The sequence below is a fragment of the Molothrus ater genome, chromosome 25 (assembly GCF_012460135.2).
Source record: "Molothrus ater isolate BHLD 08-10-18 breed brown headed cowbird chromosome 25, BPBGC_Mater_1.1, whole genome shotgun sequence".
In the NCBI taxonomy this organism is placed as follows: Eukaryota; Metazoa; Chordata; class Aves; order Passeriformes; family Icteridae; genus Molothrus; species Molothrus ater.
In genome coordinates, this window is record NC_050502.2 from 4,725,113 (window position 1) to 4,745,110 (window position 19,998).

Consider the following 19,998-nt stretch of genomic DNA (forward strand, 5'->3'; position numbering starts at 1 on the left):
TATCCCTTCAATTTTCCCTCAATTTTCCCTCGGTTTTCCCCTCGATTTTTTCCCCTCGATTTTCCCGAGGACCCTTCCGTCACCTGGGGACACTGAGATCCCCATCCCAGCTCTGCCACGTCCCCAGGTGCCTGCCCAGGTGTGTGACAGGACACACGTGGCAGCTTTGAAGGGACAATATCAATAAAGTCAGGATTTCTGTTCCCAGGCCCGCCGGGATCGTGACCATTGAAATATTGAAGTACTCGCACATAAACGGCGCTTTCAAGTATTTTTGACAAGGGTACTAATTAAATCTTAATTGACACTGCACTAATTAGCTTCTTAATTACATGGAACCACATAATTAGCAGCACCCTCTGTGCTAATTGTTAATTAGGAAAACCAGGCTTCCCCCCCATCCCTCCCCTCCTGTTGTCGTTTTTAACTAAAGAGGCTCTGGTGGGAGGAGGAGGAGGAAGATGAGGGGGGTTTGTGCTGCCAGCACGTGGCACGGGGGTGGTTTTGGGCTCCAGGTGGGGTTTGGGATGGGGATGGGGTGCAGGCACACCTGTGATGGGGACGGGAGCTCTCCTTGGTGGTGACAAATCCTCCTCTGGAGTCATCCCCGTTCCAGCTCCTTCAGGATGAGCCCAAACCCCCTCAGGCTTTCATTTGGCCGCTTCTCTGCAGGGCTGAGGGTGGATCCCATCACCCCAAAACGGGCACGCTGGGGTGGCTGGGTGCTCTCCCCTGCCTGGCCACGCTGGCTTCGCTCCTGGGGTGGTTTCACCCCTCCATGTGGATCAGCTCTGTGCTGGCCCCGTGTTTGACCTCAAAACCTGGATTTTGGAACAGGAATTACCCAGCTCCAGCTGCGCCACTGCCATGAGGGACTGGGGGTGCTCCATCCCAGTCCCTGCTTCCCCAAAAATCCCACTGGGAATGGCAGCTGTGGGGTGATGCTCTCTTTGTCCACCTTATCCATGTCCCCCATCCCAAAATCTGCTCCACATCTCCCTCCCCACCCTAGCCAGCCCACAGGGCCCATCCTCACAGGGGAACAAGCCTGGACTTTCCCAGCTCTCTCCCTCTCTGTTTCTTTTTAATGTATTTTTTTTATCATTTTTTAATTTGTGCAGCTTTCCAGGGAATTCAAAAAAATAAAAGTGGCCCAACACCTGCTGCAGAGCCTGACTCTCCCAAGAGCCTGGAGGAACGGGATGTGCAGCTGGGATTGCAGCCCCGTGTTTATGGGGAAAGAGGTGGAGGGGGAAAGAAAATATCTGTATTTTCATCAGGGGGAAGAGAGGAGGAAAAGAAAAGGGGAGAGGGAAAAAAAAAAAAAGAAGAGGTGAGAAAATTGTGCTCATTTGACAAATCTTTCTAATTAGGGGCCAATTATGTCCTCAGATTCCTAATTGGGATTCCGGCAGGTTTTCAGGCTTGTAGGGTAATTACAGGCTCGTAATTCTATTAAGATGGAAATTTGGGAGAAATACCTTATCATAACATTTAGATTTTGCCATCTGTGTTGATGGGGCTGCAGCTCGGGTGGGAAGGGGCTGCTTCACTCCCAGGGTGAGCCTGATCCTGATCTTTGTCCTGATCCTCAATGTGATCTTCATCCTGGTCCTGATCCTTGTCCTGGTCCTGATCCTCGTCTTGATCCTCGTTCTGATCCTTATCCTGATCCTGGTCCTGATCCTCATTGTGATCTTCATCCTGATCCTGATCCTTGTCCTGGTCCTGATCCTCGTCGAGATCCTCGTCTTGATCCTCGTTCTGATCCTTATCCTGATCCTGGTCCTGATCCTCATTGTGATCTTCATCCTGATCCTGATCCTTGTCCTGGTCCTGATCCTCATCGAGATCCTCGTCTTGATCCTTGTTCTGATCCTTATCCCAATCCTCATCCTGGTCTTGATCCTCATCTTGATCCTCATCCTGATCCTGGTCCTGATCCTGGTCCTGATCCTCATCCTGATCCTGATTCTGATTCTTGTCCTGATGCTCATCATGATCTTCATTCTGATCCTTATCCTGGTCCAGATCCTCATCCTGGTCCCAGTCCTCATCCCAATCTTCATCCTGATCCTAATCCTCATCCTGGTCCTGATTCTCATCCAGATCCTCATCCTGGTCTTGATCCTCATTCTTATCCTCGTCCTCATCCTCATCCCAATCCTGATCCTGATCCTTGTCCTCATCCTGACCCTCATCCTCATCCCAATCCTGATCCTGATCTTCATCCTGATCCTCATTCCATTTCCAAGCCTCATCTTCATTTCATCCTGATCCTGATCCCAATCCTGATCCTGATCCTCATCCTCCTTCCATCCTGATCCTGATCCCAGTCCTGATCCTGATCCTCCTCCCAGTCCTCAGCCAGGACAGGAGGGGCATCACCACGGGCAGGAGGGGAAAATGGGGACGTGGGACCTGAGCCTGGTCCTGGATCTGCTGTGTCCTCAGCGTGCTGGGACCCTGCATCCAGGTGGAGATTCCCAGGATTCTGAAGGGTTGGACGCTCCCAGGTCCATCCCCGCCCCATCAATCCCAACTCCAATCCCAATCCCTGTGGTGTTTCCTGCCTGGAATATCCATCAGGGACCTGGAGGAAGAAAAAAATAATAAAAGACAAAAGCTCCCTCATCCTCCTCAGGTTTCCCTTGTCACCTGTGCTTGTCCCATCCCTGGGATGGGTTGGGACACTCCTGTCCCTGTTCCCCCCATGAGCATCTCTACAATTTGGGGTTCCCCAAATCCCTAATGCGAATTTTTATTTTTATTCCTTCACTCTTGGCTAATGAAACCAGCTGTGGGTAATTATTTTAATCTGCATTCCTGGGCGGGAATGCAGCTTCTCCTTCTGGATCTGCAAATTCAGAATTAAAGAAAAAGGGGGGGAAAAGAATTAAAATTAAAAAAAATTAAAAAAAAAGGAGCAAAACCCTTCTCTCCATGAGAGTCTGGCTGCCTTTGATCTTTTGTGTGAGGCCTCTTATCAGGACCAGAGTGGGTTTACACTGGAAGATACAGGGATAATACTCCACGGAGATAAGCTGCAGCCCCAGCTCTCCTTTGTGTGCCAAACTCGATTGGACTGGCAAAATGTTTACTGGGAGAACCTGGCAGAGAAGGAGTCCCCAGTGCAGCTGAGAGGAAAAGAATAATTTTAAATTTATTATTAAAATAATATTTATTATGAATATTTTTATTTAATATTGTTAATAATAATAATAATTGCTTTTTGCGGGGTGATTAAAGAGTGGGGGCCCAGCCCCATGATGGGGTGGGAGCAAAGGGTTGGTTTGCTGGGATACCCCTTGGATTTTTGGGGTTGGATGGGACTGCCAGGACCCCGCCTGGGGAGATTCCATGATCCAGATGTGTCAGATGTTCAACCACTGGATTATTTTATTGGGTGAGAGTGGAAATGGCAGCATTGAGGTTAAAGGAGTGACCCTGGGGTGCTTTTGTCACAAATTTCAGCTCTTGGTGTGTCACAAATTCCAGCTTTGGGGTGGAGCAGGAGCCAGAGCATCCCAGAGACTCAAGAGCATCACTTGGGTGGGAGGGAGAAGATCTGGATGGGGAAAACTGCTGGGAAACCCCTTGGATTTTTGGGGCTGGATGGGGTTGGTCACTGCCACATCCACACAGGAAATTCCGTGACCCAGAGGTGTCAGATGTTCAACCACTGGATTATTTCATTGGGATGAGCCTGGAAATGGCAGCACCGGGGTTAAAGAAGTGACTGTGGGGCACTTCTGGGGTCACAGATCCCAGATTTGGGGTGGAGCAGGAGCCAGAGCATCCCAGAGGCTCAAGAGCATCGTTTAGAGGGGAGGAAGGAGACCAGGACGGGGAAAACCACTGGGAAAACCCTGCTGGATTTCTCCTTCTGAAGGAGTTCCCCAACTCTTACAGGTGCCAGGAGGAATTTCCCAACTTTTCCAGCATCCCAGACACCCCTTGGCTGCTGGGCAAGGACATTTCTCCCTCGCAGGGCCCATCCCTGGGGTCGCCCCAGGAGCAGCCCCCACCTCTTGCCTCTCTGTAATCTCTTTCCTATTAATCCAGCTTTTTTTTTTATTATTATTATTATTGTTATTATTATTAAACATCTCTCTTCTCCCGAATCATCTCGGAGCCGCGGCGAGGTCCCCAGTAATAGCTCCATAAATTTCAGCCATAAAAAGTAATGGAGGGAGACAAATGAGATAATTAGGAATAAATCTTGGCGAGGTCTCTATTCATCAACATCCCCCAGAACTGGCCAATATTCCAAATCATTAGCAAAGCCCGTAATTAACAAAGAGCCGAGGCTTCCAGCGTTAATAAAGCTCGCTCAAGTCGAGATTATCAGGTAGCAGCTGACGAATCAGCCCTGGTAATATTATGGCCTTTGTTAAGGATCTTCTTGCTTTTTTTTAAAGCTAAAAACCCCGTGTCTTTTTTTATTTTTCTCCCCCTCTCTTCTGCTAAATTTTAATTAGATTTTTTTTTTTTTTTTTTGCATCTGTAGAGGGCAAGGGAGGGGACAAAAGGACAAGGGATTTTTTTTTTTCTTTTATACTTTTTATGATGGCAAAAGAAGAACCTGATTTTTTTTTTTTTTAAATTTTCTTTTTCTTTCCCCCATTTCTCACTACTTTTATTCATTCCTCCACATTCCACTGCAGGGAGTTCTCCAGGCTGGTACCAATTAACAGCCAACTTTTATTGATTCTTTCCCCTAAAAACCTCAGGGTTTCTGGAATATTTGAGGTGCCAGCTCAGCTCTGGTGAACCTGCCACCCCCAGCACCTCGTTTGGGCTAAAAGCAGAAGGAATCAGCCAAAATTCAAGTGCAGGGATTATTTTCCTGCTGTGGATTAGGAATTTTGGAGGGGTTTTGGGGGCTTCTGAGGAGTTTTCCTGCCCCCTGCCCACCTGGACAATGTGGGCACCACAAACTCAGCCCCTCATGTCCTCCATCCTCCCCAGCTGGCACAGAGTGTCCAGATAATTAAAATTTAACTCATTTAATTAAAAATTAAGCACTTCAAAATAACTTTTAAATTGTTTTAGAGCTGCAAGGCTGCTCAACCCACTTCAAACCCCAGGGAACCTCATTCTGGGGGTCGCACTGCCCCAATTTCAGCCTCTTTAAACTCTCTTAAAATAATTTATTTGGCTTTTTTTTTTTTTTTAAACTAAAATCTGCTTTAAATGAAGCTGGGTGAAATCTTTGCTCATGCCAGGGGTGTCTCCAGAGGAGGTGCAGCCACTTGGCACTTCTGGAATGAAAATGTGACCCTCGTGTCTTCATTTTCCTTGATGATCCCCCTTGATTTCCCCTCGATTTTCCCTTGATTTTCCCTTGATTTTCCCCTCAATTTTCCCCTCAATTTTCCTCGAATTTTCCTCGAATTTTCCTCGAATTTTCCCTCAAATTTTCCCTCAATTTCCCCCAGATTTTTCCTCAATTTCCCCTTGATTTCCCCTTGGGTTTCCCCTCAATTTTCCCTCAATTTTCCCTCGATTTCCCCTTGATATTCCCTTGATTTGCCTTGACGTTCCCCATGATTTTCCCTTGATTTTTCCTCGATTTTCCCTCGATTTCCCCCTCTATTTCCCCTTGATCTTCCCTTGATTTTCCCCTGATTTTTTTCCTTGATTTTCCCCTCCATTTCCCTCAATTTTCCCTCAATTTCCCCCCGATTTCCCCTCGATTTTCCCCTTGACATTCCCTTAGATTTTCCCTCAATTTTCCCTCGATTTTCCCTCGATTTTCCCTCGAGTTCCCCTCGATTTTTCCTTGACTTTTCCTCAATTTTTCCTTGATTTCCCCTTGATTTTCCCCTTGACGTTCCCCTCGATTTTCCTCTATTTTCCCTTGACATTCCCCTCGATTTTTCCTCTATTTCCCCTCGACATTCCCCTTGATTTTTCCTTTGATCTTCCCCTGATTTTCCCCTGATTTTTCTCTTCATTTTCCCTCGATTTTTTTTTCCCCCTTGATTTTCCCCTGATTTTTCCCTCGATTTTTCTTTTCCCCTTGATTTTCCCGAGGACCCTTCCATCACCTGCTCCCAGTCCGCGCGCTCCGGTGGCACTGGTGGGACTGGTCCCGCCTTCACTAGAGGGCAGCATCCAGCCTGGAATGAACCTGGAATAAACCCGGAATTCGGGAATTATTCGGGAATTCGGCCCCGGGAGCATCCCCAGGACTCCGCACCCCCAGGGCTGAGACCCGCGGATGCACCGAGAGCATCGGGTTTGGGATTTGGGGCAGATTTGGGGAGATTTGGGTTCCTGCAGGAGCCGCTTGTTCCCAAAATCTGGGTGGGATTTGGGGAATTTGGGCTCCTGCAGGAATTTGGGTTCCAAAAGTCTGGGTGGGTTTTGGGAGAGATTTGGGGATTTTGGGTTCTTGCAGGAATTTGGGTTCCTGCAGGAATCACTTGTTCCCAAAAATCTGTGTGGGACTGGGGAGAGATTTGGGGATTTTGGGTTCCTGCAGGAATCACTCGTTCCCAAAATCTGGGTGGGATTTGGGGAATTTGGGCTCCTGCAGGAATTTGGGTTCCAAAACTCTGGGTGGGTTTTGGGAGAGATTTGGGGATTTTGGGTTCTTGCAGGAATTCGGGTTCCTGCAGGAATTTGGGTCCCCAAAATCTGGGTGGGATTTGGGGATTTTGGGTTCCTGCAGGAATTTGGGTTCCCAAAATCTGGGTGGGATTTGGGAGCAGCTCCTATTCCCACCTGGCACAGGGCACCACCAGGGAGGTTTGGGAAGCTCTAAGAGGGATAAAAGTGGTTGGGAAAAGTACAAATATAGAATTTTCTATACTCACCTAGTGGTATCTTAAATATAAATATAAATATAAATATAAATATAAATATAAATATAAATATAAATATAAATATAAATATAAATATAAATATAAATATAAATATAAATATAAATATAAACCATATTATATATAATATATACAATATCCATCTAATATATACATATATTAGATGTATCATACATATAATATATATAATATGTATAACATATATAAATATATATGTATATAAATATATAAAATATGTATATACAGGTATGTGTATATATAAAATATATTTAAAAGATATATAAAATATGTATATATGTGTATAATGTGTGTATATATAATACCACTGGGTGAACATAGAAAAATCTATGTTTGTGCAAAATATATATATATGAGCCTATCTATATATAAATGTAAATACATATTTAATTTTAAATATATTATATATGTAAATATTTAATAATGATAATATATTTATAGATCTTCATATTATATTTAATATAACTCTATAATATATTTTGATATATTTATTTTTATATCTTTTCATATCATATATTTTAGAGAATATATTTCAAGATAATGTTTTATAGAATCTACTTTAGCTTACCATTTTTATTCTAATTAAAATATAATATAGATATAAATTATTAAAGTATTAAATATAAATACATTAAAATATATTTTGCTTTGAAATTGGTGATATTTCAATATCATATTCTGGTATAATGTTTTACTATGATATTTAAATATAATATTTAAATATTATATTTTTTAAAAATAGAATATATATTTTTACCATATCATTTTTCACCCCATAACTCAGTTTAACCCATGTAGGGCTAAATTCAGCACCGAATTTTCCTCTCCCCAAAAAATTCCCCTGAATCCCTCTCAAACATTGGCACCTCCAGCTCTCAGATATTCCTGAATTCCAGCCCCTCTCCGGTTTCCAAAAGAAAACAACCCGGCAGGAAATCATTATTTGGGTTTGGGAGGCTCCTCTTCCTGAGGGGCTGCCTGGAAAAAACCTCTGGAAAAGATGGAAAAGCCTCTGGAAAAGATGGAAAATGTGGAAAAGGCTTTGGGAAAGGTGGAAAGGCTCTGGAAAAGGTGAAAAATGGTTTGGAAAAGCTGGAAAAGGTGGGAAGCCTGTGGAAAAGGTGGAAAATCCTCTGGAATAGGTGGGAAAACCTCTGGAAAAGATGGACAAGGCTCTGGAAAAGGTTGAAAGGCTTTGGAGAAGGTGGGAAACCTCTGGAAAATGTGGAAAGGTTTTGGAAAAGGTGGAAAAGGCTCTGGAGAATGTTTAAAAGCCTCTGGAAAAGGTGGGAAACCTCTGGAAAAACTGGGAAAACATCTGGAAAAGCTGGGAAAAAGCTCTGGAAAAAGTGGAAAAGCTGGGAAAGGCTCTGGAGAAGCTGGGAAAGGCTCTGGAAAAGGTAGAAAAGGCTTTGGAAGAGCTGGGAAAAGGCTCTGGAATAGGTGGAAAAGCCTCTGGAAAAGCTGGAGAAAGACTGGAAAAGCTGGAAAAGCTCTGGAGAAGGTGGGAAAACACCTGGAAAAGCTGGGGAAATGCTCTGGAAAAGCTGAGGAAAGACTGGAAAACCTGGAAAGGTTCTGGAAAAGATGGAAAAGCTCTGGAGAAGCTGGAGAGGTTCTGGAAAAGATTGAAAGGCTTTGGAGAAGCTGGAAAGGTTCTGGAAAAGCTGGAAAGGTTCTGGAAAAGGTAGAAAAGGCTGTGGAAAAGCTGGGAAAGGGTTTGGAAAAGCTGGAAAAGACTGGAAAAGCTGGAAAAGCTCTGGAGAAGGTGGGAAAACACCTGGAAAAGCTGGGAAAAAGCTGCGGAAAAGCTGAGGAAGGACTGGAAAAGCTGGGAAAAGGCTCTGGAGAAGCGGGAATGCGTCTGGAAAAGCTGGAAAAGGCTCTGGAGGAGCGGGAATGCGTCTGGAAAAGCTGGAAAAGGCTCTGGAGAAGCGGGAATGTGTCTGGAAAAGCTGGAAAAGGCTCTGGAGGAGCGGGAATGCGTCTGGAAAAGCTGGAAAAGGCTCTGGAGAAGCGGGAATGTGTCTGGAAAAGCTGGAAAAGGCTCTGGAGGAGCGGGAATGCGTCTGGAAAAGCTGGGAAAAGGCTCTGGAGGAGCGGGAATGCGTCTGGAAAAGCTGGGAAAAGGCTCTGGAGGAGCGGGAATGCGTCTGGAAAAGCTGGAAAAGGCTCTGGAGGAGCGGGAATGCGTCTGGAAAAGCCCAGGGTTTTCCATGCAGAGGCCGCTCACGTTCCTGGCAGGTTGGGGAGGGGCCGTGGGACTCGGGCAGTGGGAAAAGTGACGCTGCTGGGGCTGGGGAGGCCGGGAGCAGCCGAGGAGCGGTGGCCCCGAAACGTTAATTCCTTCCAGCTGCTGTCAGGCTGGCAGGTTCTCAAAGGAAGTTTAATAGACTGCAGTCGTCTCCCCTCGGCCCCGTCCCCCCATCCTGCCAGAATCTGGGATTACATGAGCTGCTCTGCCTTCCAAAAAAACCAGGTTTATTTTATTTTGTTTTATTTTATTTTAATTTTTTCTTCCCCCCCCCCCTCCCTTTTTGGCTCTGGGAGTGTTTTCTTTTCTGTGTGAGTGTGAGCGCACGCATGTGCGCCGTCTTGCAGCTGAACCTGCCCCTTGGATTGCGGGGGTTTTGGGGAATTTTGGGGTGGCACAGTGCAGGAGTGGGGGTTGGAATGAGGAGGAGGAGGGTGAGGAGGAGGAAGAGGAGGAAAAGGCTCCCTGGGCCTCCTTGCTGGAGCGCTCGCCAGCCCGCCGTGTGAACGGGGAGGAAACAGGATGGAGAAAGTATTTGGAGTGGAAAATAAAAATGCTCTCCTGCTTTATTGATCGTGATTGAGGACAGAAATAGCCCAGGCTGCTGACAGCCCTCCCCACCGAGGGAGCAGCCAAATGTGGGGCTCATCCTGAGCTGCTCCAGCCATGGAAAAACCAGGAGGGGTCTGGGGAGCTCAGGGCAGGGGGGTGAGGCAGGGCCGGATCCCTGCAGGATTTCCAAACCTCCCCTTGTCCCTCTTGCTCTGCCCTGGCTGCACCCAGGACAGGCTGAGCAGGCCCTGGAATCCATCAGCAATTAAACAACAAGCTCCCATCATTAATATTCCCATTCCCATTCCCTCCAACGTCCCAGGAATAATCAATCCCCAGCAGGGATTGTAGGAAAAGGAAACCCCTGTGCCCAGCTGGCATCGGGCACTGCCCACCCCATGGAGCACTGGGGGCTCCCTGCACCAAAATACTGGCTTAGGTGACTTAAAAATTAGGAATTTTAATGGATTTTAGCCAATTTAATTGAATTGTTTCACTTAAAACACCAAACTCGGGGCCAGCCAGGCTGGGGAAGGCGGGCAGGGAAGCCCAGGGTGCCCAGGAAAGCCCAGCAGGATCAACATCAGTGTGGGCATGGTGCTCCAACTCTGAGAAAACCATAAAAACCAAGTGCTGGCAGGAGAGTAATTAGTTAAAACCAAGCACATCTGTTGTTAATTAATTCCCAGGCAGGAGGGTTTAACTCTTGCCCTGCCCAGTGTTTTGCAACCTGCACAGCCAGTGCCAACTTGTATCCAGGGGAAGGGTTTAAATCAGCTTTTCAAGCCCTTTCAGGGACTTGAGTTTGCTCTGGTTCGTCATTCCCTGCTCTGGGTCACCAATCCCTGCCCTGATCCATCATTCCCACATCCCAGAACCACCCCTGGGATTTCCAGGAGCTCCTGGGGTGTGAGCAGAGCAGCCAGCACTGCCCAGGGCAGGGAGTGCACTTCAGATTTGGGGTGGGGGCTGAAATAAATTTGTCTTTGCCCCTTCCAACATCCAGCCCTGAGGAGCTGCTGAGGAAGGTGGGAACAGCTCTCTGAGGGGGCGTTTGCAGAGGGCAGAGAACTGGGCAGCCCAGCGCCGATCATTGCTCTTTTATTTGCATTTTCTCAAAGGCAGCTGTCACAGCAGCGTGGACATCACACCCATGGAGGAAAACACACCAGGATGCCCTCCCTGCTCTGGATGGGGACCTGCTCCTTTGGGAGCAGCATTCAAGGGCTGGGGAGGAGCAGGAGGGGGCTGGGGGTGTGTGTGTGACCCCCACCCCACCCAGCCGGCCCTCAGGGCCCTCCTGCACTGGGGGAATCTGTTCCCCATTAAGCGGCTGCGGCTGGTGGGAGCAGCCCTGGCAGCTCCACGCTCCCTAATTAGCAGCAGAAACGAGGCCAGGCCGGGGAAGGCCAGAACCTCCGTGCCAAGGATGCAAAGGGTTTGGAGCAGAGCCTGTGGAGCAGCTCTGAGCGACCCTGCCAGTGCCACATGGGGCCCTGAGCCCGCTTGCGCCAGGGTGGGCAGGGATGTGCATCCCACCCCTCCCTCACTGCTTTCCCGAGGGGCCAACCCCAAACCCAGCACCCCCAGCCCTCCCTGCGGGCCGTGGGGTGGAGGAAGGCTGCCCACACCATCCTCTGTGGCTCCTCTGTGCACTTGCACCACGCTGGGCTCTTGCTCACCACTAAAAATAGGATTCCCGGCCGAGCGGCAGCGCCGGAGGGCAGCGAGCCCAGATCCCCAGGCAGCCCCTGTCACTGTGACCAACTGACCCATTTGGCCTCGCTTTTTAAGTGCTTTTCCCTCCTCGCTCAGCTTCAGCCCAGGCAGCAGCTGAGCTGGGCCAGCCGGGCCTTTCCAAGGGCAGCGGGACCCTGGAGTGGGGTCGTGGTGCCTGGCCCTGGTGCCACGGCCTGGCACGGGTGGGGGTCCCAACCAGGGCAGGAGTGGCCAAAACCACCCCAACTCCAAGGGCAGCAAACCCACCAACCCCAGCCCTTCCATAGAATTTGCATAATTTATTTTCTCCTTTGGGTAATTCGTGCTCTGGGGCTGGTGAAGCAGCCTGGAGCAGGTGACATCCCAAAGATGGTGGGACAAGGAGCCAGGGTTTGTGCCCTTGTCACTGTGACCACCTGACCCATTTGGCCTCACTTTTTAAGTGCTTTTCCCTCCTCGCTCAGCTTCAGCCCAGGCAGCAGCTGAGCTGGGCCAGCCGGGCCTTTCCAAGGGCAGCAAGACCCTGGAGTGGGGTCGTGGTGGCACGGGTGGGGGTCCCAACCAGGGCAGGAGTGGCCAAAACCAGCCCAATTCCAAGGGCAGCAAACTCACCAGCCCCAGCCCTTCCACGGGAATTTGCGTAATTTATTTTTTAATTTGGGGAATTTGTGCCCTGGGGCTGGTGAAGCAGGTGACATCCCAGGGACGGTGGGACAAGGAGCCAGGGTTTGTCCCAGGGCAGCTCAGGGTTTGTCCCAGTGGACCCCAGGGTTTGTCCTGAGAGCTGGGGCACTCCAGGACCTCAACCTGTTCCCTGGAGCCTCTTGCATTTTCCTTCCCAGCACAAGGAGCAAACAGGAGCACCCTGGGGCTTTCATTGACCTGTCCCATGTCCCCAAAGCCAGCTGGGAGCAGGATGGGCTGCAGGGACTGGGGACACAGAGCCTCTGTCCCCAGGGAGTGCCCTGCAGAGCACGTGCTGGGCCAGCTGCCAGTCAGAAATGAAGAAAGACTTTTATTTACAGTAAAAAGGAACAAAAAAAAAATTATAAAATACCGTGACACTTCCCTTCCCGTCTGCCCAGCCCGTCAGGGGGTGTCTGCCACCCTCACCCAGCCACCACCTCTGTCCCTGGGGTGGTAGCATGGGGACAGCAATGCTGGGGTCACTTGGCACCAACCCAGCCACCGTGCCCCACATGCCTGGGGACACACGGGGGACACACGGGGGACACAAGGGGGACACAGCTGCAGGAAAAGCTCCCTCCAGAAGGGGCTCAGGCTGTGGGTACTGCACTTGGCAGCCAGGCTGGGCACGGAGGGCAGGGCCCTGGCAGGACGTGTCCCCCACTTTGGGACCCCACAGTGGTCCCAGTGCCCAGGGGGCACCCAGCCTTGGTGATGTTCCTGCTCTGTGCCAACCCCTGTAACCCCCCTGGAATGCTGTCCTGGCCTGGTGGCAGCAGGATGGGCTGTCCCCAGTGCCAGGCTGTCCCCAAGGCCAGGCCCCAGGGTGGCTCTACAGGACGGGTGTCCCCAGTCCAGGGGTGGCTCTACGGGATGGGCTGTCCCCAAGGCTGGGCCCCAGGGTGGCTCTCTGGGACTGGATGTCCCCAAGGCCAAGCCCTGGGATGGCTGTGTGGGACAGGCTGTCCCCAATGCTGGGATGGCTCTGTGTGACAGGCTGTCCCCAGTGCTGGGGTGGCTCTGCAGGGTGGCTGTCCCCAGTGCTGGGGTGGCTCTGTGTGACGGGCACTCCTGCTCTCGGCTCAGGTGGCAGGAAGCTCCCACTGTCCCCCAGTGCTGGCAGAGGTAGAGCAGGCCAGGACACCACCAGAGCCCCCGTGGCCCCGTGTCACCCTTCCTGGGGCAGGACACGCTCCAAGGATGAGGATTCCAGCGGGGGATTCACTCTCCTCCTCCTCCTCCTCCTCCTCCTCCTCCTCTTCCTCCGCGAGGCCTCCCAGGGGATCAGCCAGAGCCTCCCCGCTGTGGGAGAGCTGGGGGGTCCTGGTGCAGCTCCCCCTGCCCAGAGGGGCCCTCAGGAGGAGAAGCAGAGCCCGCAGCACTCCATGCAGATCTCCAGGCAGTCGGCAGACTCGCAGCAGGCGTCGATGATGCCGCAGTCCATGTCGCAGGGCAGGTCGCAGTCCGCGCACTCGCCCGAGTTGCAGCAGCAGCAGCAGATGCAGGAATCCTCCGAGGTGCAGGAGCCGCAGGTGGCACAGTCCAGCACGATGTTGCACAGGGTCAGGAACTCGCAGAAGAGGCAGGAGAGGATGCAGTGGACACAGCAATCTGGGGAGGGACACGGGGTGAGGCGAGGTCAGGCTAGGGGAGCATCCGAGGGTGGAAATGCTCCCTCGGGAATTCATGGAAGGGAGGGGAAAAGGGGTCAGGAGAGGGTCCCCATCAACACCCAGCCCTCAAGAGAAACCGAAATTGGAGGACAGGAGATGGCCCCACTCAGCATCCACCCTGCAGAGGCTGCCAGGAGGGTCCAGGGGTCCCACTGGGCCTGGAGGGTGTCACCCAAGAGATCCCAAGGGATGATGAGCTCAGGGCTTGGAGGGTGACACCCAAGAGATCCCAAGGGATGAGGGGCCCAGGGCTTGGAGGATGCCACCCAAGAGATCCATAGGGATGATGAGCCCAGGGTTTGGAGAATGCCACCCAAGAGATCCCAAGGGATGAGGGGCACAGGGTTTGGAGAATGCCACCAAGCGATCCCAAGGGATGACAGGCTTGGAGGGCTCAGAGGATGCCACCCAAGAGATCCCAAGGGACGAGGGGCCCAAGGAGAACAGCTGGAAAGAGACCCCCAGGGTTCAGCAGTACCTTCCTGCGCCTCAATGGGGATGTGGGAAGAGGGTGACTTGGAGCTGCCCTTGCTCTTCTTGCTGCCCTGGCTGTTGATGGAGTGGTGTGGCTGCAGCTTGCGGGGTGGTTTTGGCACAGCCCGGCAGATCCCGTTCCCTGCCTCCCCGTTGGGCAGCAGCTGCGTGCAGGGACCTGGGGACTGCAGGGGTGACCCCACCTGGGGCTGGCCTGGAAGGGAAAAGCAGAGTGTTACCACCCCTGTCCTCTCCACAGGGAGAAATGTGTGCCCAGATCCTGGGGGAAAATGGGAATCCAGTCCCCAGCTGGACACGGGGTGAGCTGGAGGATGGATGGTCCAAGGGGATGGTTGGCACAGATCTATTTTATGAAAAATCCTTTTGCTAGGGTTTTTTCTCCTGAGAAGCTGAGAGGCCTCAGAAACGAGATGTAAACAATGATTATCTGCTGCTGTGGAATGCAGCAGGTGCATCTGGGATTAATCTCATGTGGTTGTTTTTAATTAATGGCCAATCACAATCCGGCTGTCTTGGACTCTGGTCAGTCACAAGATGTTATTATCATTCATTCCTTTCTATTCCTTGCTAGCCTTCTGATGAAATCCTCTCTTCTATTCTTTTAGTATAGTTTTAGTATATCATTTTCTTTTGATAGAATATATATCATAAAATCATAAAATAATAAATCAGCCTTCTGAAACATGGAGTCAAGAGTCTCATCTCTTCCCTCGTCCTGGGACCCCTGTGAGCACCACCACAGATGGTCTCAAGCTACGTCAGGGAAGGTACAGGTTGGATATTAGGAAGAAATTTTTCACCAAAGGAATAATAAAGTACTGGAATGCCCTTCCCAGGGAGGTGGTAGAATCACCACCTCTGGATGTGTTTAAATAAAGACTGGACATGGCAATTGCTGGAGTCTGGTTGAGGCGTGAGGGCACAGGTTGGACTCCATGATCTGAGAGGTCTCTCCCAACCTCATCATTCTGTGATTCTGTGATTCTGTAATTCTGTGAGGGAGATGGAGCAGGAGATGTGGAAAAGGCGGCTGGAGGGAAGGAGGCAAAGGCTGCAGAGAGAGAAAGGGATGGAAAACCACCAAAAAATGAAGATTTGTCAGGAAGGATGGGCTGAAACTCATCGGAAGACCTGAAGGAGGAGATGTTCCTGCAGGGCCAGGAGGGATGAAGCCACCAAGGCTGCTGGACAGAGCTGGACAGGGCTCCTGAGTGTCCCCACTGCCCTCTGCAGAGCCACAGGAGATGAGGCATCGCTGCAGAGCAGTCGCTCCTCTCCCCAGCCTGCAGGAACCAGCCACTTCCTTGAGGTCTCTGCAACCTCTGGCTGAACTTCTCTGCAGGAGGAGGAAAATAACTCAGTTCTGTGGCTGTGCCTCCCTCCAGCCTCTCCTGCTGCAGCCCCGTGTCCTGCCAGAGCCCTCGCTCCTGCCTGCTGTCCCCACGCTGCCTCCTCATCCTCACCTGGGAGAGCACTGGGAACCAGCACAAGGTTCCAGCAGCCATCATCCTCCTCAGTAAGGCCACAAATAAAATAAAATAAAATAAAATAAAATAAAATATAAAATAAAATAAAAATAATAAAATAATAAAAATAAAATAAAATAAAAATTAAAAAATAAAATAATAAAAATAAAAGAAAATAATAAAAGAAAATAATAAAATAAAATAATAAAATAAAGTAAAAAATAAAAATAAAATAAAATAAAAATAAAAAATAAAATTAAAAAAATAAAATAAAATAAAATAAATAAAAATTAAAATAAAAATAAAATAAAATAAAACAAAATAAAATATAATAAAATAAAAATAAAAAAAAATAAATAAAATAAAATAAAATAAAATAAAATAAAATAAAATAAAATAAAATAAAATAAATAAAACCCTGTCTGGTGGTGCTTCAGCCAAACTTTGCTTTTCCTCTCCCATGGCAGTAAACAAGGGATGATTCAGGGCAGAGGCTCGAGGGCAAAGGCACCTCTTGGCACCAGGGAACAGGAGCTGCTTTCTGTGCAGGGCACAGGCGGCCCCTGTCCTGCATCCACCAAAATAAAACAGACGGAAGGTGAAAATAAAGAGGGTGGAAGGTGAAAATAAAGCAGATTGAAGGTGAAAGACACAAGTGGATGGTGCCAGTGGCTGGTTTGACCAGGCTGAGCTGGGCTTGGGCTGCAGAGGGAGGTTAAAGTGGGAGCTTGGTCTTTGACACCCGCTGGGAACTTAAAATAACCAGAGCTGAGCGGGAAGAGTGGGCTGGGAGCAGGAGAGTGGGGGACTGGGGAGACACAAAACAGGTCTTGGATAAAACTGGGATTGTCTCCCCTTTCTAAAAATCTCATGTGTGACCGTGTTCACAGGAGTCTTATGTTGAGGGAAGAGACGAGGATCTGACTCCATGTTTCAGACAGTTTGATTTATTATTTTATGATATATATGATATTAAAACTACACTAAAAGAACAGAAGAAAAAGTTTCATCAGAAGGCTGGCTAAGAATAGAAAAGAATGATCACAAAGGTTTGTAGCTCAGGCTCTGTGTCCGAGCCAGCTGGGCTGTGATTGGCCATTAATTAGAAACAACCACATGAGCCCAATCCCAGATGCACCTGTTGCATTCCACAGCAGCAGAAAATCAATGTTTACATTTTGTTCTTGAAGCCTCTCAGCTTCTCAGGAGGAAAAATCCTAAGGAAAGGATTTTTCACGAAAAGATGCCTGCGACACTCACGGCGTGTTCGTTCATTATGTGCCCTCATGCAGTGCCCTCTCCTGCCTTGTGTGCGCCCCGAGGTGCCCAGAGCTGTGCCAGGAAGGGGCTGAGCCTGCAGGGAGCTGGGCAGGGGCTGAGCCAAGAGCAGCAGCAGCCTGGGGCAGCAGCTGGATTGCCTGGGACTGCAGCAGGATGCACTTGGAGCTCCCCATTTCGCTGCATTCCTCAGATTAAACTGTTTGTAAATCAAAATCATGCTCTGGCTCCGGCCAGGGGCAGCCAAAGGCAGCCAGGAATGCCCCCCTCAAAGTTAGGGAAAATAGCTTCCAATTTTTTTAGGACGGCCTTTAAGACACGAGGACAAAGCTTTGCTAAAAGAGGCACCTTCAGCTCCCCAGTAATGCAGGAGTGGGGGGACCAGGCCTGGAAAGGAGGATTTTGGGGAAAACTGCCTGTCTACAGCTCTTTAATAACCAAAAACCTCCTGGATGTCTGTAACCTGTAACCTGAAACCCAAAACTTTGGGTTTCCCATGGAGGTGATGCTCCTGGATCCCCTCAGGCTGTCCCAGGGCAGCATCACCGGGGTCCCCCTGCTCGGACTCTCCCCGAGCCACTGCCAGGGCTTGGAATGTTGTGGCCACCTGGGTCTGCTGCTCCTGCCTGAGGCTCAACACACAGAATGCCAAACCTGCAACGCCAGTGCTCCAAAATGCTGCAAAACTGGATCTGAGCACAGAGCTGAGCTCAGAGGGGCCAATCCTGGCATTGGTGGGCACAGACCTCACCCTGCACCCTCCAGCCTTTTCTGCCCGGTTCCTCCAGAGCCAGGCTGGCACAGCAATGCCCCCATCCCATGGGAGAGCCTAAATGTGTTCCCCAGGGCTTGCCAAAATGGGAATAACCCCCAAAAACCAATGGTGACCCCCCCCAAGAGCAGCGCGGTGAGGAGCGGGGACAGCAGAGGTGAGGCTGCTCACCAGGAGGAGGGTGCCCCAATCCCTCCCAGCCCCGGGGCCCGTGAGGGGCTGGGCTGGGCTGGGGAGGGGGCCGTGCAGGGCTGTGCTGTGACTCAGGCGTGCAGAATGTCTGTGGGCAGCCGGCCCAGCTCGCAGATGCTGCTCGAGGGCTCAGCCGCGGGAATCGGGAGCTCTGCTCTCCCCTCTGAGCTCTGCTCTCCTCGCTGAGCCCTGCTCTCCCTGTGAGCTCTGCTCTCCCTGTGAGCTCTGCTCTCCTCACTGAACTCTGCTCTCCCTGTGAGCTCTGCTCTCCCTGTGAGCTCTGCTCTCCTCACTGAACTCTGCTCTCCCTGTGAGCTCTGCTCTCCCTGTGAGCTCTGCTCTCCCCTCTGAGCTCTGCTCTCCCCTCTGAGCTCTGCTCTCCCCTCTGAGCTCTGCTCTCCCCTCTGAGCTCTGCTCTCCCCTCTGAGCTCTGCTCTCCTCACTGAGCTCTGCTCCCCTCACTGAGCTCTGCTCTCCCCTCTGAGCTCTGCTCTGCTCCCCTCTGAGCTCTGCTCTCCTCACTGAGCTCTGCTCTCCCCTCTGAGCTCTGCTCCCCTCACTGAGCTCTGCTCTCCCTATGAGCTCTGCTCTCCCCTCTGAGCTCTGCTCTCCTCACTGAGCTCTGCTCTCCCTATGAGCTCTGCTCTCCCCTCTGAGCTCTGCTCTCCTCACTGAGCTCTGCTCTCCCTATGAGCTCTGCTCTCCTCACTGAGCTCTGCTCTCCCCTGTGAGCTCTGCTCTCCCTCTGAGCTCTGCTCTCCTCACTGAGCTCTGCTCTCCCCTATGAGCTCTGCTCCCCTCTGAGCTCTGCTCTCCCTATGAGCTCTGCTCTCCCCTCACTGAGCTCTGCTCCCCTCACTGAGCTCTGCTCTCCCCTCACTGAGCTCTGCTCCCCTCACTGAGCTCTGCTCTCCCTGTGAGCTCTGCTCTCCTCACTGAGCTCTGCTCTCCCTGTGAGCTCTGCTCCCCTCACTGAGCTCTGCTCTCCTCGCTGTGCTCTGCTCTCCTCACTGCAGCGCCTGCATTTCCCGTACTCTCCCCTTCCCTGCCTGCTCCCTGGAGGGGCAGCCCCGTTCCCAGCCACCCTCATCCCACTGGGGAGCCTCCATCCACTTTCCCCCCCTTGGACGGGGACTGGGGAGCTTCCATCCACCTTGCAACCCTTGGACGGAAGCTCCCCAGTCCCCTTCCATCCACTTTACACCCCTTGGAAGGGGGTTGGGGAGCTTCCATCCACCTAACACCCCTTGTAAAGGGACTGGGGAGCTTCCACCCATTTGGGGTTTTGGGGGATGCTCCTTTCCCAGGCAGGCTCATCCCCCTTCCCACCACACCCCCCCAGAGAACCCCAACCCTTCCCAAGCAGCTCCAGCTGCTCCGGGAGCCACCCCGGGAGCCGCCCTTCCCTTTCACCTCTCCAGGTGACTCAGGCTCGGTTCAGGCTTTGATGTGGGGAGGAACAAAGCGAGGAGGAGCCCCGCTCCCACCTCTGCCCTGCTTTGTGATGAGTCCCGAGGGCAACACTCACATGTCACAGCTTCAGGAGCACCGCAGAGCTCGGCCCGGGGGCTTTTTGTCAGCACTGCCGGGGGTTTGTCACCTTCCAGAGCTTTCTCCTTCTTTGGGGGTTTGTCACCTTCCAGGGCTTTCGAGGGTTTGTCACCTTCCAGGGCTTTTGGGGATTTGTCACCTTCCAGGGCTTTCGAGGGTTTGTCACCTTCCAGGCGTTTTGGGGATTTGTCACCTTCCAGGGGTTTCTCCTTCTTTGGCACCATGGGGCGGGCGAGGGACCAGGGACCCCTCGGGGCAGGGAGGGAGGGCTCAGGCACCTCTGCAAGAGAAAAGGGGTTGGAGCTGAAAATGGGGTTAGAGCTGAGCCCTGGGTCAGCCAAGCTCCCAGCCCTGCCCCAGACACTGCCCATGGCTCGGGGCAGGAGGTTTGGGCTCCCCTGCGTCACACAGCACACAAGGATGTCACCCAAGAGATGTCACCAAGGGATGCACACAAGGGATGAACCCAATGGATGCCACCAAGGGATGAACCTGAGGGATGAACCTGAGG

The 19,998-nt window shown here is 51.1% G+C and overlaps 1 protein-coding gene across 1 annotated transcript; it reads right to left on the bottom strand.

Moving 5' to 3' along the window:
- Nucleotides 1-13,414: 13,414 nt before the first annotated feature.
- On the bottom strand, nucleotides 13,415-19,711 carry MDFI (MyoD family inhibitor). The gene is made up of 3 exons (XM_036398161.1): nucleotides 19,465-19,711; nucleotides 14,212-14,421; nucleotides 13,415-13,671 (listed from the first exon to the last, which is right to left on the bottom strand). The coding sequence occupies exons 1-3, from the start codon at nucleotides 19,709-19,711 to the stop codon at nucleotides 13,415-13,417; spliced, it is 714 nt and encodes a 237-aa protein (XP_036254054.1).
- Nucleotides 19,712-19,998: the final 287 nt, after the last annotated feature.

Bases quoted from the DNA above. Each gene is read 5' to 3' on its own strand.
- MDFI (XM_036398161.1), bottom strand. From the start codon at position 19,711: ATGGTGCCAAAGAAGGAGAAACCCCTGGAAGGTGACAAATCCCCAAAA. The intron at 14,422-19,464 runs GTGAGTGTTGCC...TTTCCCTTCCAG, and splicing joins TGCTCCTGAAGCTGTGACAT to GCCAGCCCCAGGTGGGGTCA. The intron at 13,672-14,211 runs GTACTGCTGAAC...GTCCCTCCCCAG, and splicing joins CCCCATTGAGGCGCAGGAAG to ATTGCTGTGTCCACTGCATC.